The 20,523-nt window shown below is 39.7% G+C and overlaps 1 protein-coding gene across 5 annotated transcripts in view; it reads right to left on the reverse strand.

Annotated features, from left to right (window-relative positions):
• Positions 1–6: 6 nt before the first annotated feature.
• The window catches only part of LOC128873933 (thyrotroph embryonic factor), an 83,190-nt gene continuing 62,673 nt past the window's right edge, over positions 7–20,523 (reverse strand). For 4 of the 5 annotated variants that reach the window (XM_054117983.1, XM_054117984.1, XM_054117980.1 and 1 more), the window contains 5 exons: positions 4,028–4,173; positions 2,967–3,204; positions 2,171–2,274; positions 777–914; positions 7–378 (listed from right to left, as the gene is read on the reverse strand). In XM_054117983.1, coding sequence (XP_053973958.1) covers positions 292–378; positions 777–914; positions 2,171–2,274; positions 2,967–3,204; positions 4,028–4,173 — 713 coding nt within the window. In that variant the 3' untranslated portion in view covers positions 7–291. The remainder of the gene's footprint in view (positions 379–776; positions 915–2,170; positions 2,275–2,966; positions 3,205–4,027; positions 4,174–20,523) is intronic. The other variant, XM_054117981.1, reaches the window with a different exon arrangement.

Genomic DNA, 20,523 nt, shown 5'->3' on the forward strand with positions numbered 1-20,523 from the left:
AGAGAGAGAGAGAGAGAGAGAGAGAGAGAGAGAGAGAGAGAGAGAGAAAATATCGATGAATAGCAGAACTTGTAGAAGGATATCCTCGGGATCCTCTAGGAAAATGGGCTCATGTTAAATTGTCGATGATGGTCTTGTGATTCGGCGCGCTCCTTTCCTTTTTCTTCTTCCGGACTGGCGATACCTAAGTGCTGCGACTACAACTGTGGGAGGAGCCGACGCAACAAACGCTCGTTTCTGCGTCCTTTTCAACACTGGGACGAGCTGTTGCCTTGCTTCATCGCCGCGCCGTTAGACGTCCGTGTATTTGCTCAGCTCGTCGCGCAACAGCATGTTTTCGTTCTTTAACCGGTCCAGTTCCTGCCGCAGGCCCATGTTCTGCAAAGGAATGTGCGATTAGTTGCATTTCGATGCACTGAAATTTGACAGAGTAACAGGCCGCGCGACGAAAGTTCAATCGCACGTTGATGTCGTTAAATCGGTGAAATCCTGGCCAAAAATAAAAACACGTCTAACGGCTGAGGTATTTCTAGGAAATCACAGTCAACGATAATAATAAAAAGAATTTTAAAATTTGAATGAAACAGATATTTTGTAACCATGCTGAATCAAATGCCATCGTTAAGAGAAGAAATTACATTTGTTTGTGAACCGTGTAAAAACAGAATTGGGGTGTATTGCTGTTTTTGTTTTTCCGCATAAGATAATGACACCCCAGTGACTCGAGTTCTTCTAATGTGTGTGTTCATTAATTTAAGAGGCGTGGGAAGATTTACTTCTTTCTCGAGGAAGCCGGCCCTGAGAGCGATCTGGTTCTCCTTCATGCGACGTGCGTCCCGTGATCGTTTCGCTGCCATGTTATTCTTCCTACGACGCGCCCAGTATTTGTCATCCTTCAGGTCATCCGGAACGAACTGTGGCCACGGCAGTGGGTCATAGGAAACGGAAGGTAATTAGAACTTAGATCAGAAATTAGATAAGACTACAAATTACATTAGACATCCTAGAAACTTATTTCATACAGGGTATCCTGAAATGATACGATCAAATTTTTGCTAGTATATTTTGTGATTTATAATATACATATGTAGATATGAAAATATATTATTGGAAAATTTGAATAAAAGGATCTACGGTTAGTCGTACATTGGGAAAATAACTACCATTTTCGGCACAAACTGACCTGAATACAAGCATATTAATTTTGTAAGCTTCAACAAGTTATTATTTATAGGTAACAATATATGTAGATTGTTTATGAATAGCTCAAATAAAGCGATTCAAATTAATGATTTAATCGGAAGTAAAATATATACTTCAAATATTCTAGTACTATTGGTGGATTCCTTTCAATAAATCATTTTTATATCTACATACGTTCGTATAGAATTCCTTTTTTTTTTTTTAAATTTATATTCGTGAAAAATCTAATAATATTTCAACTGATCTTCTTACGATCTATTACGTGCCAAATCGATTACCTTGTAGCTTAATGTGATTGATTGTTAAATATCGAAACATGTACAAAATTAAATGATAATCATTCTAATTATATAATTATTATTTGAAAAATACAAGACCTTGAAGACAAATGAGCTTTTAATCTTGGTATATGAAAATCCCAAATTTTTACGCTACATCGTCTAATTATTTTTTCGTAACAAATCTGCCTATGCTCAGACGTAAACATTTAATCGAATTATAAAAATACTACAAAGATTGCGGTAATATATCACCAACCTTCAAATATAAAATTTCAAAATGTCCAATTAGAAGAAGTACAACGATGTGTGTATCTTTATGATTTATTACTCCAATTAATGTATAAAGGCCTCTGTGTAGAAAATAGAGGAAAATTTCTTTTTTAGGTTCAATGTCAGTGTTAACACGTATACGGTGTTAAAAACTAACTCTACAAATACATTATGTGTACAGCACAGAAATGTTGTTTTTGACAGCTTTTATTTGTAAAAATCCATCACTTTGAAAAGTATGGAAAAGCGAAATCGTGTATAAAAAAAGAAACAGTTGGGTGTATTTCGATATCCCTGACATTCCGATAGAAAAGTGATCGATTTGGCGTAGAGTGCCGTCTTGCACGTGCAACCAGTCTCCGTTCGACTGTGGCACGTTAAGCGCGTGTAAAAATGCGATACGGGATTAAACTCACCTGCTTCCGTGATTTCTTGATCATCGGTTGGGGTTTAAGCTCCTCGTCGGAGAAGGCCCGGGTGCGCGGATCGAAGTCTCGCCCCGATGAGGCCATCGAGAGCGCTACAAGAGACAAGCCATAATGTATTCGTGACGAGTCCTCGGAATCTGTCGCGCGGAGAGGGAATGATCAATCGACATTGTCGGTGTTAGTTTAATTCGTTACGATCTGAATTATTAGCTTATCGCGTGCTAAATGTCCGGTTATTCGATTAACGACAAGTTATCTTCATCTCGCTACGTCATTGCGATGGTAGATGTTAATTTCGGGAGAAAACACTTTTAAGTTTACAATTTTTCTTTTTGAAACCAAATGTCGGATGAATAAACTGTAAATATAAGAAAGTTTCGTCTCGTCATTCTTTCTAAGGTGATGTTTTTGAAACAATCGATTGATTTGACCAATTTACAAATTTCGTCCACTTACACGGAACTCCGGACTTGGTTTCGTTACTGAACTCCGATATACAGGGTGTTTCTTGTTTTCACTTGTAGATCATGCTCCTACAATTTTGCCGGAAAAGTAGGAAATACCCTGTATATGTGTATGTTGATTTTCAACCAAACTGTCTGATTGTGAGCCTACACTACTCGAGGGCGTATATGTACGCTTTTCGCAGTGAAAAGGTTAACATGGCAACAGTGATTATAGGACACGTCGAACGGCCACCAGCCGTCAAGTGGCTTTACTTGTAAAGATGAACGAACGGAACGGAACGGAACGGAACAGAATGAATCGGAAGTAATGCACTCACTGGAGTCCGCGGGCGAGGGAGGGTTCATCGTGTCGGGGGAGCAACATTCGCTCGGCGAGGGTGACCTCTCGCGCTTGGTGACCGGTTCCAAGTGGAGACCGGCCGGTCCCTGATGTCCTGCCGCTTCGGTATTGTTGATCTTGTGCAGTTGTCCGCTCTGCATCGTACCCTGCCCGCCACCAGCCGCGCCATCCACGGGAATCCCGTTCTCGGAGAGAAACTCGTCAAGATCCACGTACTGCAACACACGAACGTCTCGTTTCGATTTCGGTTTCGATTTCAGTTTCGGACTGACTTTGTCTAACTATGTAGATTTGATCTAGGTGACGGAGACCAACTGTCGTGCATCGTTTTTCGATCGTGCTAATCTATTCAGGAGTATATCAAATATTGTCGTGTATGTCTATTATGTTAAGTGTTTGAGATAAGTAAAAAGGACCGATATTGCAGGATATCCATCAATAAAAAGAGAGCAATCTAAGAAAACAAAATAGTCGATAGTTTGGAGTTGATAGTTACGTATCAAATGTACTTTAAATTTTCGTAAAAAATTATATCGATACTATAAAATATAACGTGTCCAAACGTTCGACGTTTAGAACCTACAAAGCCCATGATTCGATTAAAGTAAAATCAATGAAACAAGCCTTTAACCTTTTCAAAGTATAGTTGAAGTTAACGAGACTCTTCTACAGCAAATTTTTGTCTAAAATATTTTGTACCATTCACCTATCGTTCGGAGGTACTCAGCTGGATTCATTGAAATGGTTCACCCTGTATATAAATTTTCTGAAGAGAACCCGAAACAAGGTCGAGATGTCAAATCAAAAATAACTAATGAAACATCTATCTTCGAAATTTCAAAGACCAAATCAACTTTCTTGCTGTTCTTTTTCTTTTTTTGTTATTTATTTATTTATTTAGTTATTGGCGCGTCAGCTTGTAAGGCATTAGCGTCCGCTGTCAGTTGCATGTTCAACATTTATACAATAGATCCACGCGATTGGGATTCGTATTCAGCCGGGTGGGTAGGCTTACCGTGTTCGCGTTTTTGTACATACATGGTTCAATACCTTCAGGTCGGCATCGTAGGGCAGAGTTTTGTCCCAGAGATTTGGGCCGAGGAAGGCGGCCTGCGCTTCCACGTTGCCCCACAGCTCTCCGTCGGCGTCCTTTTTCTCTTCCGGTCCATCTTTGGCCTGTTTCCCTGGAAACAATACACATTTTTAAAATAGATTGTCGATAAAATTGTTAAATTTACTATTCTAGGAATCTTTACGAAAAATAAGCCACGGAGATTCGAACACCCACGATCTTCGGATCCGCGGTCGACAGCATTACTTACACGACTAATGGCTCACCCTACGATTCGTGTTCTTGTTTGACTCCTTATTCTTCGATATGGGGGGAGGGGCGCGCGCGCGATTCTACACTATTAATTTTTTATTTCTTTTTTCAAATCTTGTAATTTACGATATAAGAAGTAAAGAAGTAATTTCGAACAATTTTTGAATTTTAAAGTAAAAAGAAAAGTGTGAAGAGGATATGTGTATTCGCATTCAGCACAATTATTATTTTGTTGGATAGGTTGAATCCTTTCGTTCCACGTAAAAGAGTATGATGGTAAAGCGGTGAAAAAATGATTACTTCTTGAGATATTTGAAAAAATTGTTCATAATGAAGAACATTACATTATCCTTCATGGCAGAGCAAGTTGTACACATATCGCGGAAATCGAAATTTTAAAATGTCCGAATATTAGAGTTAGTGGTTGTATCTATAGGTAGAGATGGAATAACGGCTGCTAAAAATGGCATGGTCATGGCCCGTAGGGAACAATTAACGTGGTATTCGAGAGGGGGGAAAAACGCGGAAGGAACGCGGCGAAACGAGAGATTCGGTTCTGTTTGGTGTCGGGTCGGCTCACTATTTTTGGAGGAGCATCTCCAAGGCCAGCGACGGTCCGCAACATCTCTTTTTTCTCTCTTCTTCCACGAAGAAATGTCTGATGGCTGCGGCTTACCGTACCCGTGGAAGAAAAAGGTGCAAACTGACGCGCAACACGAGGAGGCATGTCATCGCGTATTCCGAGGTCGAACTAACAACGTATGGTCGACTTTCTGTTCTCTGGCTGTACCAATATTGCGAAATATTAGGTTGGTGCTTGTAAACCAGCAGTTTAACCTGTTAACTAAACAATTTCTTCCGTGAAACTACTCGAAATTGCTTTTAGGCATAAACTACATCAGTTTTTATAAATTAATCCATAAAATTCCATGCACAATTGCACGAAATCGGAAACGAATGTCGCATCGCATATGAAATTTTAATTAATCGAATATCTTTGTACAAGGTTCTAATTTATTACGAATTGTTTGTTTTTGTTTGATTCTAAAACGAGATTCTTAATATTTTCGAGCATTAATCAAAAATTCTAAAACACACACCATCTGGCGTTAGATCGCCTGTAATTTTCATCAGACCGCATTACTTTGATGCCGATCATTCGTGTTTATGAAGCCAGGGTACTTATGTAAAGATGAACTACTAGCAATTATGCGGCCGAGTGATAATTGTTCGAAGAAAGCCGTATTTCAAGGAAACTCGAACCACGTCGTTGTCACGTGATCAATTTCGTGAATCACTTGTCTAATAACTTCCACGAGACCACGGATACCAGTTTTAGGAACACTGCTCCGTTTATTTTTCGAGCAGCGATCGTTGTCACGTATCGGTTTCGATCGGACTCAATTAAAATCAACAAGAACGTCGACACCAATGAGCAATCTCATCGACAAAGTTCCCAGAGTATTTCACAACGAAATACGATTTGCGAAATGCTTCGACGAGTAGACGTTTCGCGATGATGAATTTTAACATCGACTCGGATACCAGCCATCCGTATAATCGCGTCAGAGGAGAAAAATCGCCTCGTAGCCGCATCTTTGTCTGTTTCTCCGTTGCGCCGCGCGCCGTCGACCGCGGGACGACAATCGACGAGTCGTATAGTCGTTTCGATTTTTCCGCTGCCGCTCCGGGACTCGTGACTCACTCCGTTCTCGAGTCAGGAAAAACGTTCGCGTGTTGCCGATTACGTAAACGAATATCTCGTGGAGGGATCGCGATATGACAGAGAGGAGAAGGAAGAAGAGGAAGAGACGGGGGGAACGTGGTAATTAGAGGTACGGTGCGGTGCGGTCTCGGTGCGTCGAAGGAGCAGATCAGAGAACTGGTTCTACCGTTAACGGAAATCGTCTCCAAGCCAGATTCATAACCAGCTACCCCGCAACGAATACCCTTTAAGGTGCTTCCGCTTTTGTTACGTGGCCTCGACGACCAGGAACTCGGTCAACACGATTGGACAACCGCGTTCGTGAGCGATTCCCGGTCGAACTGCCTTTCAAAAGCTGTCTAGGAACGATGCGATCCTTCTACCACTGATTCCACCGGAGAACCCATCTGTTTTCCCGGTACCCGAGCTATTCTGGATCTATTCGATTGTCCAATAAGTTCTGGCGTTGCCTTTGCTTTGTTATTTGGACCAAGCTTTGCTTGTGTTTTGCTTACATGTCATTTGCTTACTGTTTGAAAGCCACTTTTTCTTTCTTTATTTAAGGTGTCAACGTTTTTTCGATAAGTCACCGTTGCAGGGCTGAGTTCCTATCCTTTTTATTCAATGGACGTCTTTTTGAGCATACCAGTTATTTTGGGCCATTGCAAATCGTACATAAATTTCTTAAAAGGCATCGCTTGCATCTGTAAATGTAAATTTATTACAAATTAGTTGGAATGTTTTCTAGTTGTTTCTTGAATGTTTACACATCCTTTGTAAATGTATATGCAATTCTTTATGTATCCTATGTAAATGTTTGATGTATCCTAGCAAATAATTTACAGAGCACAAATTTAATGGTTGCTCTTAGAACATCTTAGTCTCTTTACCGACCTTAAACAATTCCTTTAAAAACACTTTACATATACGGTATTGTATTACTGTAACTGCAAAAGTTTCAAGCGTTCAGGAATTTTCCTTACGTTTTCCTTTTCTTCCTGTCTTTTAACGTTTTAGCCCGTTAGTTTCAAGAAATTCTTGCGATAATCGCGAGCAACGTTTCTAATTCCGCTCGTCGACGGGAAGAAATTTTCATTTGACAGGCAATATTTCGAGGCGCGGAATAAAATTACCATTAAAAGTTTCACGCAATTGCGTTCCCGCTCTGCGAGCATTTCTACGCCCGTGGAAAATTTATCGTCTAATTCGAGATAAATCAGCGAAAGGGAAACGAAAATGCTTTTATTAATGAACAACCACGATTTCCGCTCATTTGTCGGGTTATCTATGCTACATATCAATTATTCTCAACGATTTCTTGCCGTAACTACATACATGTATAATCACCACGTATACATTTTCTGTATTTCGCTAACGGTAACGTTACACTTTCATCATTTTCACGCGTTGATTCGATTCACGATGACACTCGGGGTTTAGTCCTATCTTGGATCTCAACAAACTCGGTCTCTCTTAACCTCGTTATTTTTCAAATATTTTCTTAGGTTGTAAGCTAAATACAAGCACAACTTAATAGGCGTTGCCTAGTGTACAGTAGTTTAGAAAAAAGCATGGAAAAGAAATAAATTTATAAAATGGAGTCGTGGCATTCTGTTAGAAGCGAATAAATAATTCGCATTTGTTTGGACGTTATTTCCTGTGACCTTGGTAGTCCGACACTCGGCTATTTCGGACGATAGATTCAATACGAAGTGAAATAGAAATCCGTGATCAAGGTTGGACTGGTGATCAAGTTTATATAATAAATCCAACCCTAGCGTAATGATCGTACGTACAACTATTATACTAAGCCCTAATCCAAGTATGAACAATAGTAACGTGTACGCGACAAATACTGCAAACCTTATATTGATAACAACAGAACAACAGGTTAAGGTTCCCTAGACTTCCCTGTTCGTGTCTCGAATGTTCAAGCGATCGACACACCTTTATTATTGTTACAAAATGTACCACATAATTAAACTCGACGAGTAAGTTTACAAAACAGGATTACCAGGTCTATTCTTTGGGATTAGCTGAATTCAAACCTGTTTTGTCTTTTGTTTACATTTTCAGAACAGAACAGACAACAGAATTAACTATAACTGTTATACTCCTTAAACTGTATTTTAATAATACGTTTTGGCTCTTAATGTTTCTCTATAAACTAAGAACAAGCTGTTTATCTGTAACTGCCGTTAGAATTATCGCATACTATTCATCTTGACCTTTTACTGCTTGGTTAAAAGCCATTGAATTACAAATTTTAATAATTTCATTGAATTATTATTGCTAAGCTATATTTCTTCTATTAAGTAATCGAATTTTAAAAGCATTTTTGAATGGTTTCATTCGTTTCTGAAAACAATTTCGTTGCATAAATTCTCTGTTAAAATAAGGTTCGAATATGGATAGAGTAATACGTAGAGTAAACTAAATCAAAATTGTAGAACGATGCAGTTTCGTAAGGGATTTCTATCTTTAGAAAATTGACTGAAACTGTTTGTGACATACTATAAATTTCAACTCGAGTATCTCCTTATACACAAACTTAATTATCCAACAATAAAATGTCTGATTGTAAATTATCATTAAATCTGGACCTACTCCCAGCTAATCGTTATTTTTCTATTGGTCCACGGGAACGGGAACACCACAAGGAAATCGACGCGCTCGCGCGCCCAAAGAAAGGGCCTCTGACTTATGATCTGTAAATCTCGCGTCGCCGTCACTGTCCCGATGATTTGTACGTGCGGTAAGCCGCTGTCATCTTTCTTGACGAACGGTTTGCAAACTGCGTTACCTTAAAAATCTATTAACCTCGGGACTCGATAATTGCCCTGCACTTACTGCCTGACGAGCAGATGCAATTTTACGATCAAGATTCTGTCAATAACACTTGGTCAAGCCACAAAACTGCACACTGACCGTTCGTTTCTCCCATTTCATCCTTGAGTTTAATTTAAATATCACTGACAACGCTATGCGCGACGTTCGTATCATTAATAAATTAAAGAAAGCAGGATTAATCCTTTGGCTCTATGAGAATTTTTATAATAAGAAGAATTGGCAATTTTAAGTTAATCTTATGACGGTGCTTTTGGAAATTGATAGTGTTTTTTTTTTTTAATTACAAAAATTGTTTCATATTTGCATTCGTTTAGTTTGTTAACATTAAACCTACTGATTTACTGACATTTATACCTATTTGTATCGGAATCGATCAAATGACAGGTCTTTAATCGAATGCACGAGACACAATATATCGTGTTTACGAGAAAACGCCACCGCATAAAATCATCTACTTATTCGTAATAAGTTCTCGTTTATCTCGTAATTTCACGATGCATGAAAATGTAAACAAAAGACAAAACAGGTTTGAATTCAGCTAATCCCAAAGAATAGACCTGGTAATCCTGTTTTGTAAACATACTCGTCGAGTTTAATTATGTGGTACATTTTGTAACAATAATAAAGGTGTGTCGATCGCTTGAACATTCGAGACACGAACAGGGAAGTCTAGGGAACCTTAAGCAGAAAAATTTCACTCATTGAGTTTGCGGAAAAGCCGAGCAGACTTACACAATGTCCAAGCAAGAGTTTGCAAACGTATATCCCGTGATCCTCCAACTGCCGGAAATACATGCGCCTGCGTGTGTTCCTTAAAATGCTTTCTCTTTTCGATGTACGCTCCAATTAGCTTAGTCTTCTCTAATTACCGACACGCGTTATCGCTCGCTAGACGATTGCACGGGGGAAAAGGAAAAGGATTACGACGCAGGATCGTTCGCTTCGAACAGTTGCCGCACAGAGGCTTCACTAATTGTAAGAAAATTCATTTGCAAAGTTCATTCTGAATATAATGAATGTGTGTTTTAAAAATAAATAATACTATCGATCAATTATAATTGTTAACACTAAACGGTACACTATCTTACCATAAGGGATCATTTGGATCCCTTGTGAAATAAACGTTGATTTTTTTAATGTCTTGTCACATTCAGATTTAGGTTTCGGAAACCTTTGAAAGTATAGTTGCTCTGATAATAAAAAAAAGTTGTAGAGTTGTTAGTGGAAGTTGTTGCTCGTATCTTATCCTACCTTAAATACATATTGGAAAAACTTAACATTTGTGAGTTTACCGAATACATCTTTGTTAACAATGAGTAATTATGATAAATACCTGCGATGAGAAATTTCTTTGAAAATTAGCCATGGATTCGTCTGTTTTGAGTTTAGGCGACTTACCTGAAACGAAAAGAAAAAATCGAGTTAACGACAAAAGGCAATATTTCAGACTTTTGTTAGGTCATCCTTGTTGACAAATAAAACCAAAATATGCAAGTAGATATCATTTTTATTTACTTCACTCTGCATATTACAAGTGGAATAATTCAAAACACAACTTAACTTAAAGAAATCAATTTTAGAAAGGTTATCCACTATAATGTTTCAAATTCTTATTTAGCAAAGTTCACTAACTTGGGCATAAAAAGTATACAAATTTGAAAACTGAATTTATTTGATTTAAAAATGCCAATTCTTCTAAATGATCGCGGGACGAGTTTTGCTAGAAATTGTAAGAGGCGTAGAGGTATAAATTTAAAAAAAATATCAGCTTATAGGGTACGATAAGACGGAACTTTTTTATATTTACAGTTTAATCATAGGACGTTTAGTTTGAAGAGTAAAAATTAAAAACTGAGAAAACCTTCCTAAAATTCAATTTTTTCAACGAACTTGTAACTTTTCAATTTTTATTTTCGAAACTAAGCGTCCTATGAATAAACTGTAAATATAAAAAAGTTTCGTCTTATCATTCCCTGTAGGTTGATAATTTTGAACAATTGATTCAACGAACATAAACTGTTCTCTGAACCCATTTCTCAAGGGCGTATATACATATATACGCCCTTCGCGGTCAAACAGGGTAAACAGAGATTCGACTGAAAATAGTGAAAATTCTTTTCTATGAGTACTCTTTTCTAACAGTTTGTCAATACCTACGACAACGCATACTTCTCTTACATATTATCTATGAAACGGTGCTCGTAAAAACGCGACAAAGAATTCGAGTAACACGAACATCGTTTATTTCAACGAGTTTATGACGTGTGTGTGCACTGCTATCTCTTGTTTTAGCGACGTTATTGTCGGTGTCGGTATCCTTTAGTCGCTCTACAACGAGGCTATGTTTTTATTAAAATATTCTAGAGCTCGCTCTTGTTTCTCGAGTAACTTGCTCCTTTTCGAAGTCGGTTAAAAAGTGTGTTAAAAATGACTTGTAATTAAACTTGATTTATGATTATTAAATAATCTCTGTATTACCTACTTTTAGATTAAATAAAAATAATCGTCAATTTTGTGCTGTAATGTTCGAGGTTTCTGTAATCCTTTGAGTATAATATCATTTTTATACCTTTCTCTCTCACACCGACTTTGGACACACTTTCGGTGCTGGCATAACTCATCTATGTCTATATACTCAAAGTAATAAACACGCTGATGCGATATTAAACTCGTATCGTATAAAAAATATCAATATCAATGTATCAGCTGGAACAAAAGAATATTTCATTTCGATTTGGAGAACTTCAAACGAATTACAAGTTATTCCAGTTCTGCGCTTGTATTGCCGTGTCAGTTTTCATTCCGCGAAATGCGCGGTAGAATGGAGTTTTTATAAAACTTGGACCACAAAACGTGCCGTTTGTTCGTTCGTTCGTTCGTTCGTTCGTTCGAGCGGCTTAATACAGGTGTATACAGGTGTGCCGCAAGGACATAGGCGACCAACAATTAAGGTAATAGGTATTTACATACAGAATCGACACGTTTCCCGTCGACTTTACAGTCGCTTCTGCGACAGAAAACGATAGCAAACGATACGAATCGCGAACTCTCCAATTTCACAATGGCAATCGAGGAAAACATACCGTTGATTATTTGAAACAAGTGTTGGTATATTTATCGAAAAACTGTAACGATATTATTTATTTGAGACACTAAACGTAGGGACTGATTACACGTAGACTAGAGCAACGATATTGAATTGATGAATACGTTGTATATACATGAGCTGAACATGAATATGTATCGTCTTGATGTCAGTGAAGAAAACTATCGATCGATTTGTGAGAAGACACAACTTCTACTTTGGGAAAACTATAAATTTGGGGAGATTTCAGATAATTTAAAATTGTTAGCGTAGCCTACGCTACCGGCGTACTCGTTAATATCTCCTCAACGAAGCCTCGGACAACATTTTCGTTAAGGAAAAAGTTGTTTCAAATCACCTCCCGAACCAACCCTTTCAAGGACCTTCAACATTTTTGGAACACTCTGTATACGGTCTTCGCGATCAAAAGGTTAATTACATCGACTGCAAAAAAAATCATAAAAGTTGCGTCGAAATTGGTAAAAATAAAAGAGCACCCCCGTAAGGGTCGATTGTATCGGTATGTCACATGATTCCAACGAAACGATAGTTGGGTATCGGATCCATTTGTGTTGGTACGCATCGAACATGATCCTATCCTTAGTCGCGTAGCGAGTATCGCGATTATTAGTTACGAGTCCGCGTGTAACGGGTTGAAACGCAGTGAGCCACGAGCACGTCCTTGGCCGCTCCTCCGATAGCCTCCAGACCTCCTGGAAATCGTTTCCTATCCCGCTCGGATGCACACGACCGTGCAACGAATCGTTCGCAGCGCGCACTGATGGCTCTCCCGCAGGAACATCGAGGCGAATCACACGTGTCGTTCGTTCCGCGTCGAGTCGCACGAGGCTCGATATCCCAGTCAGCCAGTAACCGATTCCTTTTTCTCTAACTCTATGCATCTATCGACGATCTGACAAAACCGATTCGTGCAACAATTTCAACTTGGATTGCACTCTATCCCATTACTTCTAACCAGAGTGCTTTCTAGAATATCTTGACGATATCGATGCAGACTTACTTAAACACTGATTTAGAATCTTTCCTTTTTAACACCTCACTGACCCAGCTATTTCAATCAAACCTGTTCCAAACAATCAAACTAGTCGGACCATTTTTCCACAGTTAAATACTAAATGAAAACATGTAGATGTAGTTCACTAAATTCTTTATACGTATATTCATATCTAATCAGTTTTCATAAATTGTATCTCTAATTGCACAGAGATCGACATACAAGTAGTTTGTATAGCCAAGGATAGGTATCGATATTTGGGATCTATGAGAGTTGGCAAGAAATTTATAATACTTTCTAGACATAATTTTGTACAAAAGAAAGTTCCCTTTCGGTTGTCAGGTAAAGAAGTTTTACATCCAAACTCTTACAATTAGATCATCCATGCAAGTGATACTTTGACAATGGCGAGTATAAAACGTCGATGCCAACTTTTGTTTAGGAACATTTCGATGATCTGTTCAAGTAGGAATCCCACTTAACATCGACGATTAAGAAGGAATCGTTGGTTTTTGCACGGTTGAGCGGTTCCCTTAAGATTGCTAGAAGGCACTCGTCGGTTGAATGCAAAAAGGCGAGTGCCTTGTAGGTTGACTCGTGGTAGCTCGTCAATCACGCACGGAAGTGGACTCGGCAAGGAAAAGAAGCGGCTTGTCGGCCAGTGGGTTCTTTTTCCATGCCTCGCACCGTAAACCTGTCCACGTGAAATAATTCACGCCTGGTTGCGTTCACGCGTGATTATCTTTCAGTTTCGTTATCTCGCACGAGACTCGCGCCCGACGAGAAATTAGTTATGGGGAAATGGCCAGGAGTTAATCTTTGCAGACAGATTAGCTGGTGAAATCGACCAAACGAAGGCCGTTTGAAATTCCATTGGAAAAGCGACCGATTCTGATCGAGTTGTTCTCGTCAGTTACAATTTGTTTAGCGTGGACGGAATATTTTGTTCATATTGTAAAAACCAAGGGAGGTATTTAGGGGAAATCCTTGGGAAAAGGTACGCATTTCCTAGAGAGAGAGAGAGATAGAGAGAGAGAGAGGCATAGGAAACACAGGGATACTTTGCTCTTTCGTTTTATGGTACTTTGGCATGTAAGGAATCAATTGAAAATACGAATCAGCCAGCTGGCTTCGTTGCCGTCACCCGGCTTTCGAGCTTTCTCCGGTTGGCGATAAACTTACCCGTCGCGTCGCGTCGTACCCGTGTTCTCCATCAATAACAATATTCCAAAGGGTACTCGTAAAATGCTCGGTAGACCGTAGCGGGTTATATCGACTCGGTTCAGAAACCTGTCCCCTTTTCTCTAATAGCCCGTTGCCGATACGCGCGTTGTCATCTCGACGACAAACGGCTCGCAATTAGCATGACTCGATTATTCTGGCGGGCATCTTTTTGTGTTTTTACTTGTCCAGCCGAGCAGCCGATCCGCTAGATATCATAAACGCGACGTATAAACCGGGTGATTCGAGTTTCTCTTGGTCGGTGTCCCGAAGAGGACAAGTGGGAGAGGTAGTAAGAAGGAGAAGGCTGCGGGGAGGTGGCCGAGGAGAAAGAATTTGGTAAGAACGAAAACTTTCCCTCGCGCACACAAGTACGCCGAACAGGACACGCATTTCCTGATACACCGAAACGGTACGCTACGATCCACGAGGAAACGGGAACAAATAGCGGTACGAAACGAAAGAGAAGCCACAAATGACGTCATATAATCCCATTAGGCACCAAACTATTCCTTCTTCGAAATCAATATGTACTTCCATGTTTTACTTTCAATTACTTTATTTAACTTGCATACTTAATTTTTGATTGCACACAATCATTCTCTATTATTGTATCGAAAAGAGAGCAATTACCTAGATCAATTGAAGATTTAATCGATTATAACTAGATGAAAAGAATGAAAATAATTTGGACCGATAGAGATCACAGGAATGTTGTTACTATTCCCCTTAGGTTATCTCTATCGTGGTGAAATTGTCACTGATAAACATTTCGTATAGTGAAAGTTAGATTTATGGCATATTTTTAAGCAGTTTACGAGACCACCGGATACACAGCGCGCATATATGATAATTATGTGAATGATAGCGATTTCTAAAATTACCTCAATCGCATATTTATTCTTCGAGATTCTAATTCTATCCAGTAATACTGGAACGTGTAAATATCGCAGAAATATAAAATTGTCAGTATCCAAAAAGCTTGAAAAAAGAATGTTGAGAAGTTTCGAGTTTTCTAAGAATTTCAATAAAGAAGAATTTTCAACCGTAGTAGGACATACATACTATGTATTATCTATACTATATTTTTAGTTTAAGATAACACAGTCTTTACATCCATCGTGAAACATCTAAAATTAAACTCGAGCAGCAAATATGTTTAATGGTTTAATTTCGCTCGACGTTATAACTTACTAAATATAATAAAATAACGGGCTCCAGTGGAATGTAACATTAGGATACGGGATCAACGAATTAGGCAGAAGTGCGGTAGTTGTTTACTTTAAACAAAAACAAGAATATATTTAATATAGATGGATAATACATAGATCTTTACAGGTTGGTAGACTGTCGTGTGCCACGACGGCCTCAAACAACCTGGTGCCAAAAAATCGTGCACCAGCAGTGACAAAAACCCCGTTCGCTCTGGCTGGAGGACAATAGGGGTTAAGGGGGATAGGGAAGCGTGGAAGAGAAACGACCGTGGCGGAACAATATACGTGTAAATACGCTCAGAGAAATTTCATTTTTTTGGCTTTTTATTTGGTGCCGGGCGTCAGGATCGCGCGGCTGACTACGCGGTCGCTTTCTTCGCTTCCTGATAACCTGAAACGGTGTTTGTGCGTTACGCGCGCAGTGTTCCAGCCACGCAACGGCTCCGTTTCCGTGAGAAGGAGGAAAAAAGAGACGACAGACCGGCGCACGGGGGCGGAGAAGCAGAAAGGGAAAGAGTGGAAAGACGAAAAGTCGCGCGTTCGCTTGTCTTCCTGTCTCGGCGCTGGTCTCGCTTCCTTCTTTCTCCCCTCCACAACCGACCGCGGACTTTCTTGATTTTAATGAACCATGCGCCGCACCGCGCCGATCCCCTCCACCAGGAACGCGCCAGATTTCTCTTTCATCCGCAATCTGATTTCTTGGCGAACGCGGCCGCGCTACCAGACGTCAACTCACTCTCGGTTGGTCGACCGACCAGCGAGCACCAGACTAATCGAAATCGAAACGCGACCGGGGATGCCTTCTTTCTTTCTTTCTTTCGTGAGGGTACGTAATCTATTTTAGATTGGATTAGAACCAACGAGGATTAAGATAGTTTTTTCGAGATAGTTACATTCAAAAATATCATTGGAAACTTTCGTAAAAGTCCTCGATACTCAACGAATGTTATTGCGCAACATTTATACTAATTTCTACTAATAAACTAAATAAAAGGACACGAAGGTAAAATGAGTAGTAAATGTTAAATTCTCCTTTGAATCGATACTATTTTTATCGAATTTCGGACAGTAGACTATAACATAATATAGGTAAAGAGAATATACAAGTTAAACTAAAGTTTGTACTTCCTTTCTAGCAGTAAAAATGTAAAAGATGTAATACGTTGTAAGTGGTGCAAGACTTTTTCACACTACTGTACGTATTACTTAATAAAACGAAAGAAACTTTTTAGACAACCTAATATAACGATACTTTTGACACGAAACGAAGCTCTTTTGTTCCACTCTGCTTCCCGTAGGAACTTTAATCTCGTACTTGAGCTGATTGGTTGCGTGTTTAGGGAACGTGGGTTTCCAAATCAGATCGCGATGGAAATAAATAACGATCGATTTGGAAAGCGCGAGTTTGCTCGAGTCGAAAAATTCCGTAAGGAAAAAAGCGAGCTATCGGCGAGAAAGTGCGATCTGTCGAACGACACGCGAGCAGAATTTATTGGATTTTTCGTGGAGATGTATCGATTTGGAGCGGTGGATCTCCGGCATTCGCGCTGCGATCGCAGCCCGGAAGTCGGCTGCGCGATCGCTCTCTTGTTCGCCCGAGGGGAAAGTGGTTTGTGGAACTTTCACTTGCTGCCAGGCCAAGCCACGTCTCCTCGAGTTCTACACGACGAGCGCGCTCGTCCGTATCGTGGCTACGGAAAAACCGTTACGGCTGGATATTGGTTTAACCCGCTTAAGAAAGACCACGTTTCGGGAGTAGCACGATGATAACATACGCGAAATAGAACGTCAACCCGTCACCCTGAAGAACCGTTTAAACGGCAAGAGATGCATACCAACAATCGTATCATATTTACAAAGGACAAGTCTATCGGATGAACTGTAAACCAGAAATTAACAGGATGTTACAATTAATTTTGTGACGCTTCTTCGCAATGAAAAACAGACTTTACCCTATTATTTGCAAAATATTGTAGAACAGGAATCGTACAGAATTTTGTATAAACCTCGGTAATGCCAAAGTTGGCGAGTTGGACGTCGGGCGATCCGCATCCCTCAGGAGTCGCGGTACCAGCCTGCGCGTTTTCCCTTGTACGCCGCGCCGCGCCGCGACGCGCCATGTCGACGCAATTCAGAGCTCTATCCACCCCTTGTCATTCTATGCCGGGATACCCTAACAGACGTGTACAAAAGACAAGACTAACGTAAATGTAATGTACAGAGTTACGATAACGCGAACTAAGCCAAAATTAAGGAGTTATGCGAGGCAAATTATTATCGAGAAGAATAGAAATAATTGCATCGTGATGTATGGATTCGATCCTATAACTTCGAACTGAAATGACGGGTTACGCACTTAAAAAATTAAGCAATAGACTGCAAATCTTTATGTAAAATAAAATCTTTGCAAACGTACATATAAAAACAGAACCTATATACATAGAAATTGATTCTACTCAGCAAATATTATAATACGAACTTTACTTTCGATATCATTTTATATTATGGCATTTAGTGTAAATTTTACTAGTTTCATGCGCATTCAAATTTCCTATAAATACATAAAAGTCCGCAGTTTATTGACCAGTTTCAGGCTCTGATAGGTCTAGCTTCACCACTGGCAATATTTCTGTTGGTGCCAATTCTCACTCATCCATACAATACAGATTCACCAACGCACGCGAACGGCTAACGTATCACGAACTACCGCATACACCTAGACAACATTTTCTGCTCATCGTTTCTTTATGTTCCTCAAAGTCCCATTACTTTCTTACCGTGCTGCGTAAATGCGCGTGCGATTGCGCACAATGCACGGACCACGTACCTACACCTCTGCACGATTAGATTCCTTTTGATCGGCTATAACTCTCCGCGGACTTTCTCTTTCTTGGATCGATTTCGCGTAATTGCTTCGACAAACGCGATAAACGTCGAGTCGGAGCGAGCTATCGTTAGCGGAACATCGCTCGCGACTTCCGTTGTTATTCCTGGACAGCTGATTCGAAGCGTGTCATTAGGAACCACGTGGGCGTTTAGCCAGCAATCCGCGCGACACTGGTCGAGGAATCGCGGAAATGGTAGAGTCTTGAAACAACCGTTGGATCGTGGAAAGCGTAGAATTTCGAGCATTTTTAACGATTCGATTCGAGCAATTTCGTTGTTAGATACTACATTTTTAGAGATCTTTAGGGGACATGCACTCAAGATAGTTGCTCCGTGAATTTATTTAACCCTTTGACCGCGGGACGATTTTAGCTGGAATTTTAGACGAAATTTTTTAATTCCTCGAATCAATTTTTTAAAAATATCTCCTTATTAAAGAATGAAGAAACAAAACTTTTTTATATTTACAGTTTATTCATCCGACATTTGATTTAAATAAAAACCTATCAAGTTCAACCGTTATAATGTTAATTCTCTCTTTTCTTTCTTAAACTATTAGATGTAGAATTACAAAATATCAAACAATCGCTAAAGTATGAATGAAAATATCATTCCATGTATAATTTTCAGTCATACGTACATCAACATAAAAATTAGTATGCAGACATTACCGTAGGGTCTACGAAAGTGATAGTCATCGGCACAATTTCCATTCGAGTTTACAATGACTTACCTGAAACAGAAAATATGACACAATTTTACATGACTGTTAGAGCTCTCGCCTATGTCGATCAAACGCGGTACGAAATATTCAATAAAAACACAAACAGCTTCGCACTCGACAACTACATATAGTATCGGGTCATTATCGAAGAAATGAATTAAAAACGGGCGAAATATCAATTTTTTCGGCTTTCAACCACTGTACGTCTGCCGTATGTGAGGTAATTCGCTTTCATTTACTATCGGAGGAAGCATTGGCTGAGAGGAGCAATTTGGCCAATTTGATCGGTATGTCACGGGAACCAGGACTCGTCCAAGGACGACGTTGAGCATTCTTGCGAAACCACTCCAGCGAAGTGAACACCTCATGCAAATCTGGCCGCGGTGTTACGCAACGATTGAAAGTCGTGGAATAATTGCGCGGATGATCAAAGTTACATAGAATGTAACGATTCGCGATAAACTGAAAAGTATCGCCGCGTGTTACGTTGGATGCGAGCGTTTACACGTTCCATTGTCAAGGACGGGGGTATCGAAGGACACGCGAGTACCTTTCGAAACCTGTTACCGACCAATCGGAATCGCGGGCTTACTCTTCTGCTAGAGCGGCTGGTTACCTAGAGAACGTTCGATTCGAACAGGGTGATTAGAATTCGGTAACTCAGAGACCGATTACTTCAATTATTTACTCCGTACAATTGTATAGGTCTCTTCTCGAAAATTCCAAGTTGAACGGTATGCTTAATGCGTCTGCATTTGTATATATATAGTGTGTGTGTGTAATGTATAGTGCGTGGGCATTTGGGTAGTGTCTGTACAATGTATAATGTGTGTGCGTTTTACGTTTGAATGTTTGAATGTTCGAAATTTTCCAAGACACATACAGCCAGTGTAAGAAGTATTCGTACAGCAACAAATATCAAATAAAAACTAATAAGAAAAGAAATAAGAGGTTAACATTAAAAGTAATAAACTTTAATTTATGGAAAATCTACTCTAAAACTACGTTGGAATGATAGTTAATTATTTCGTCCACTAAAATTTATTAATAAAATAAATATATCAAGTTTTATTTTGAATTGCTTTCTGTACGAATAGTTATACACTGACCGTATCTACACGAGTAGTTAATGCGATAAAGAAAAGAACAAGGAGTTGCGAGTGGTAAGTGACAGGCGGCGATGTCAAAGGAAACACCGTGAACCAGTCGCGAAACTTTCTCGGGACGAAACGAAACGTTGCGACGCAAAAGTGAGCCAATGACGTAATACGCGATACGGGAAGCACGCGTTGTCTAGCCACGCGAGGGGAAAGATCGGTCACGCGAATGGGAAACGCCTAAGATCGCTTTAGATCGCGGAAGTGCCGACGATTCTTTGCCATTTCCCCCGATCTTTTTTCGTGCCTTTCTCTCGTCCCCCAGTTCGCCCATTGCGCTTTCATTCTCTTCCTACTGCCCTCTCTCTCTCTCTCTCTCTCTCTCTCTCTCTCTCTCTCTCTCTCTCTCTCTC

Source organism: Hylaeus volcanicus, chromosome 3 (assembly GCF_026283585.1).
Source record: "Hylaeus volcanicus isolate JK05 chromosome 3, UHH_iyHylVolc1.0_haploid, whole genome shotgun sequence".
Taxonomy (NCBI): Eukaryota; Metazoa; Arthropoda; class Insecta; order Hymenoptera; family Colletidae; genus Hylaeus; species Hylaeus volcanicus.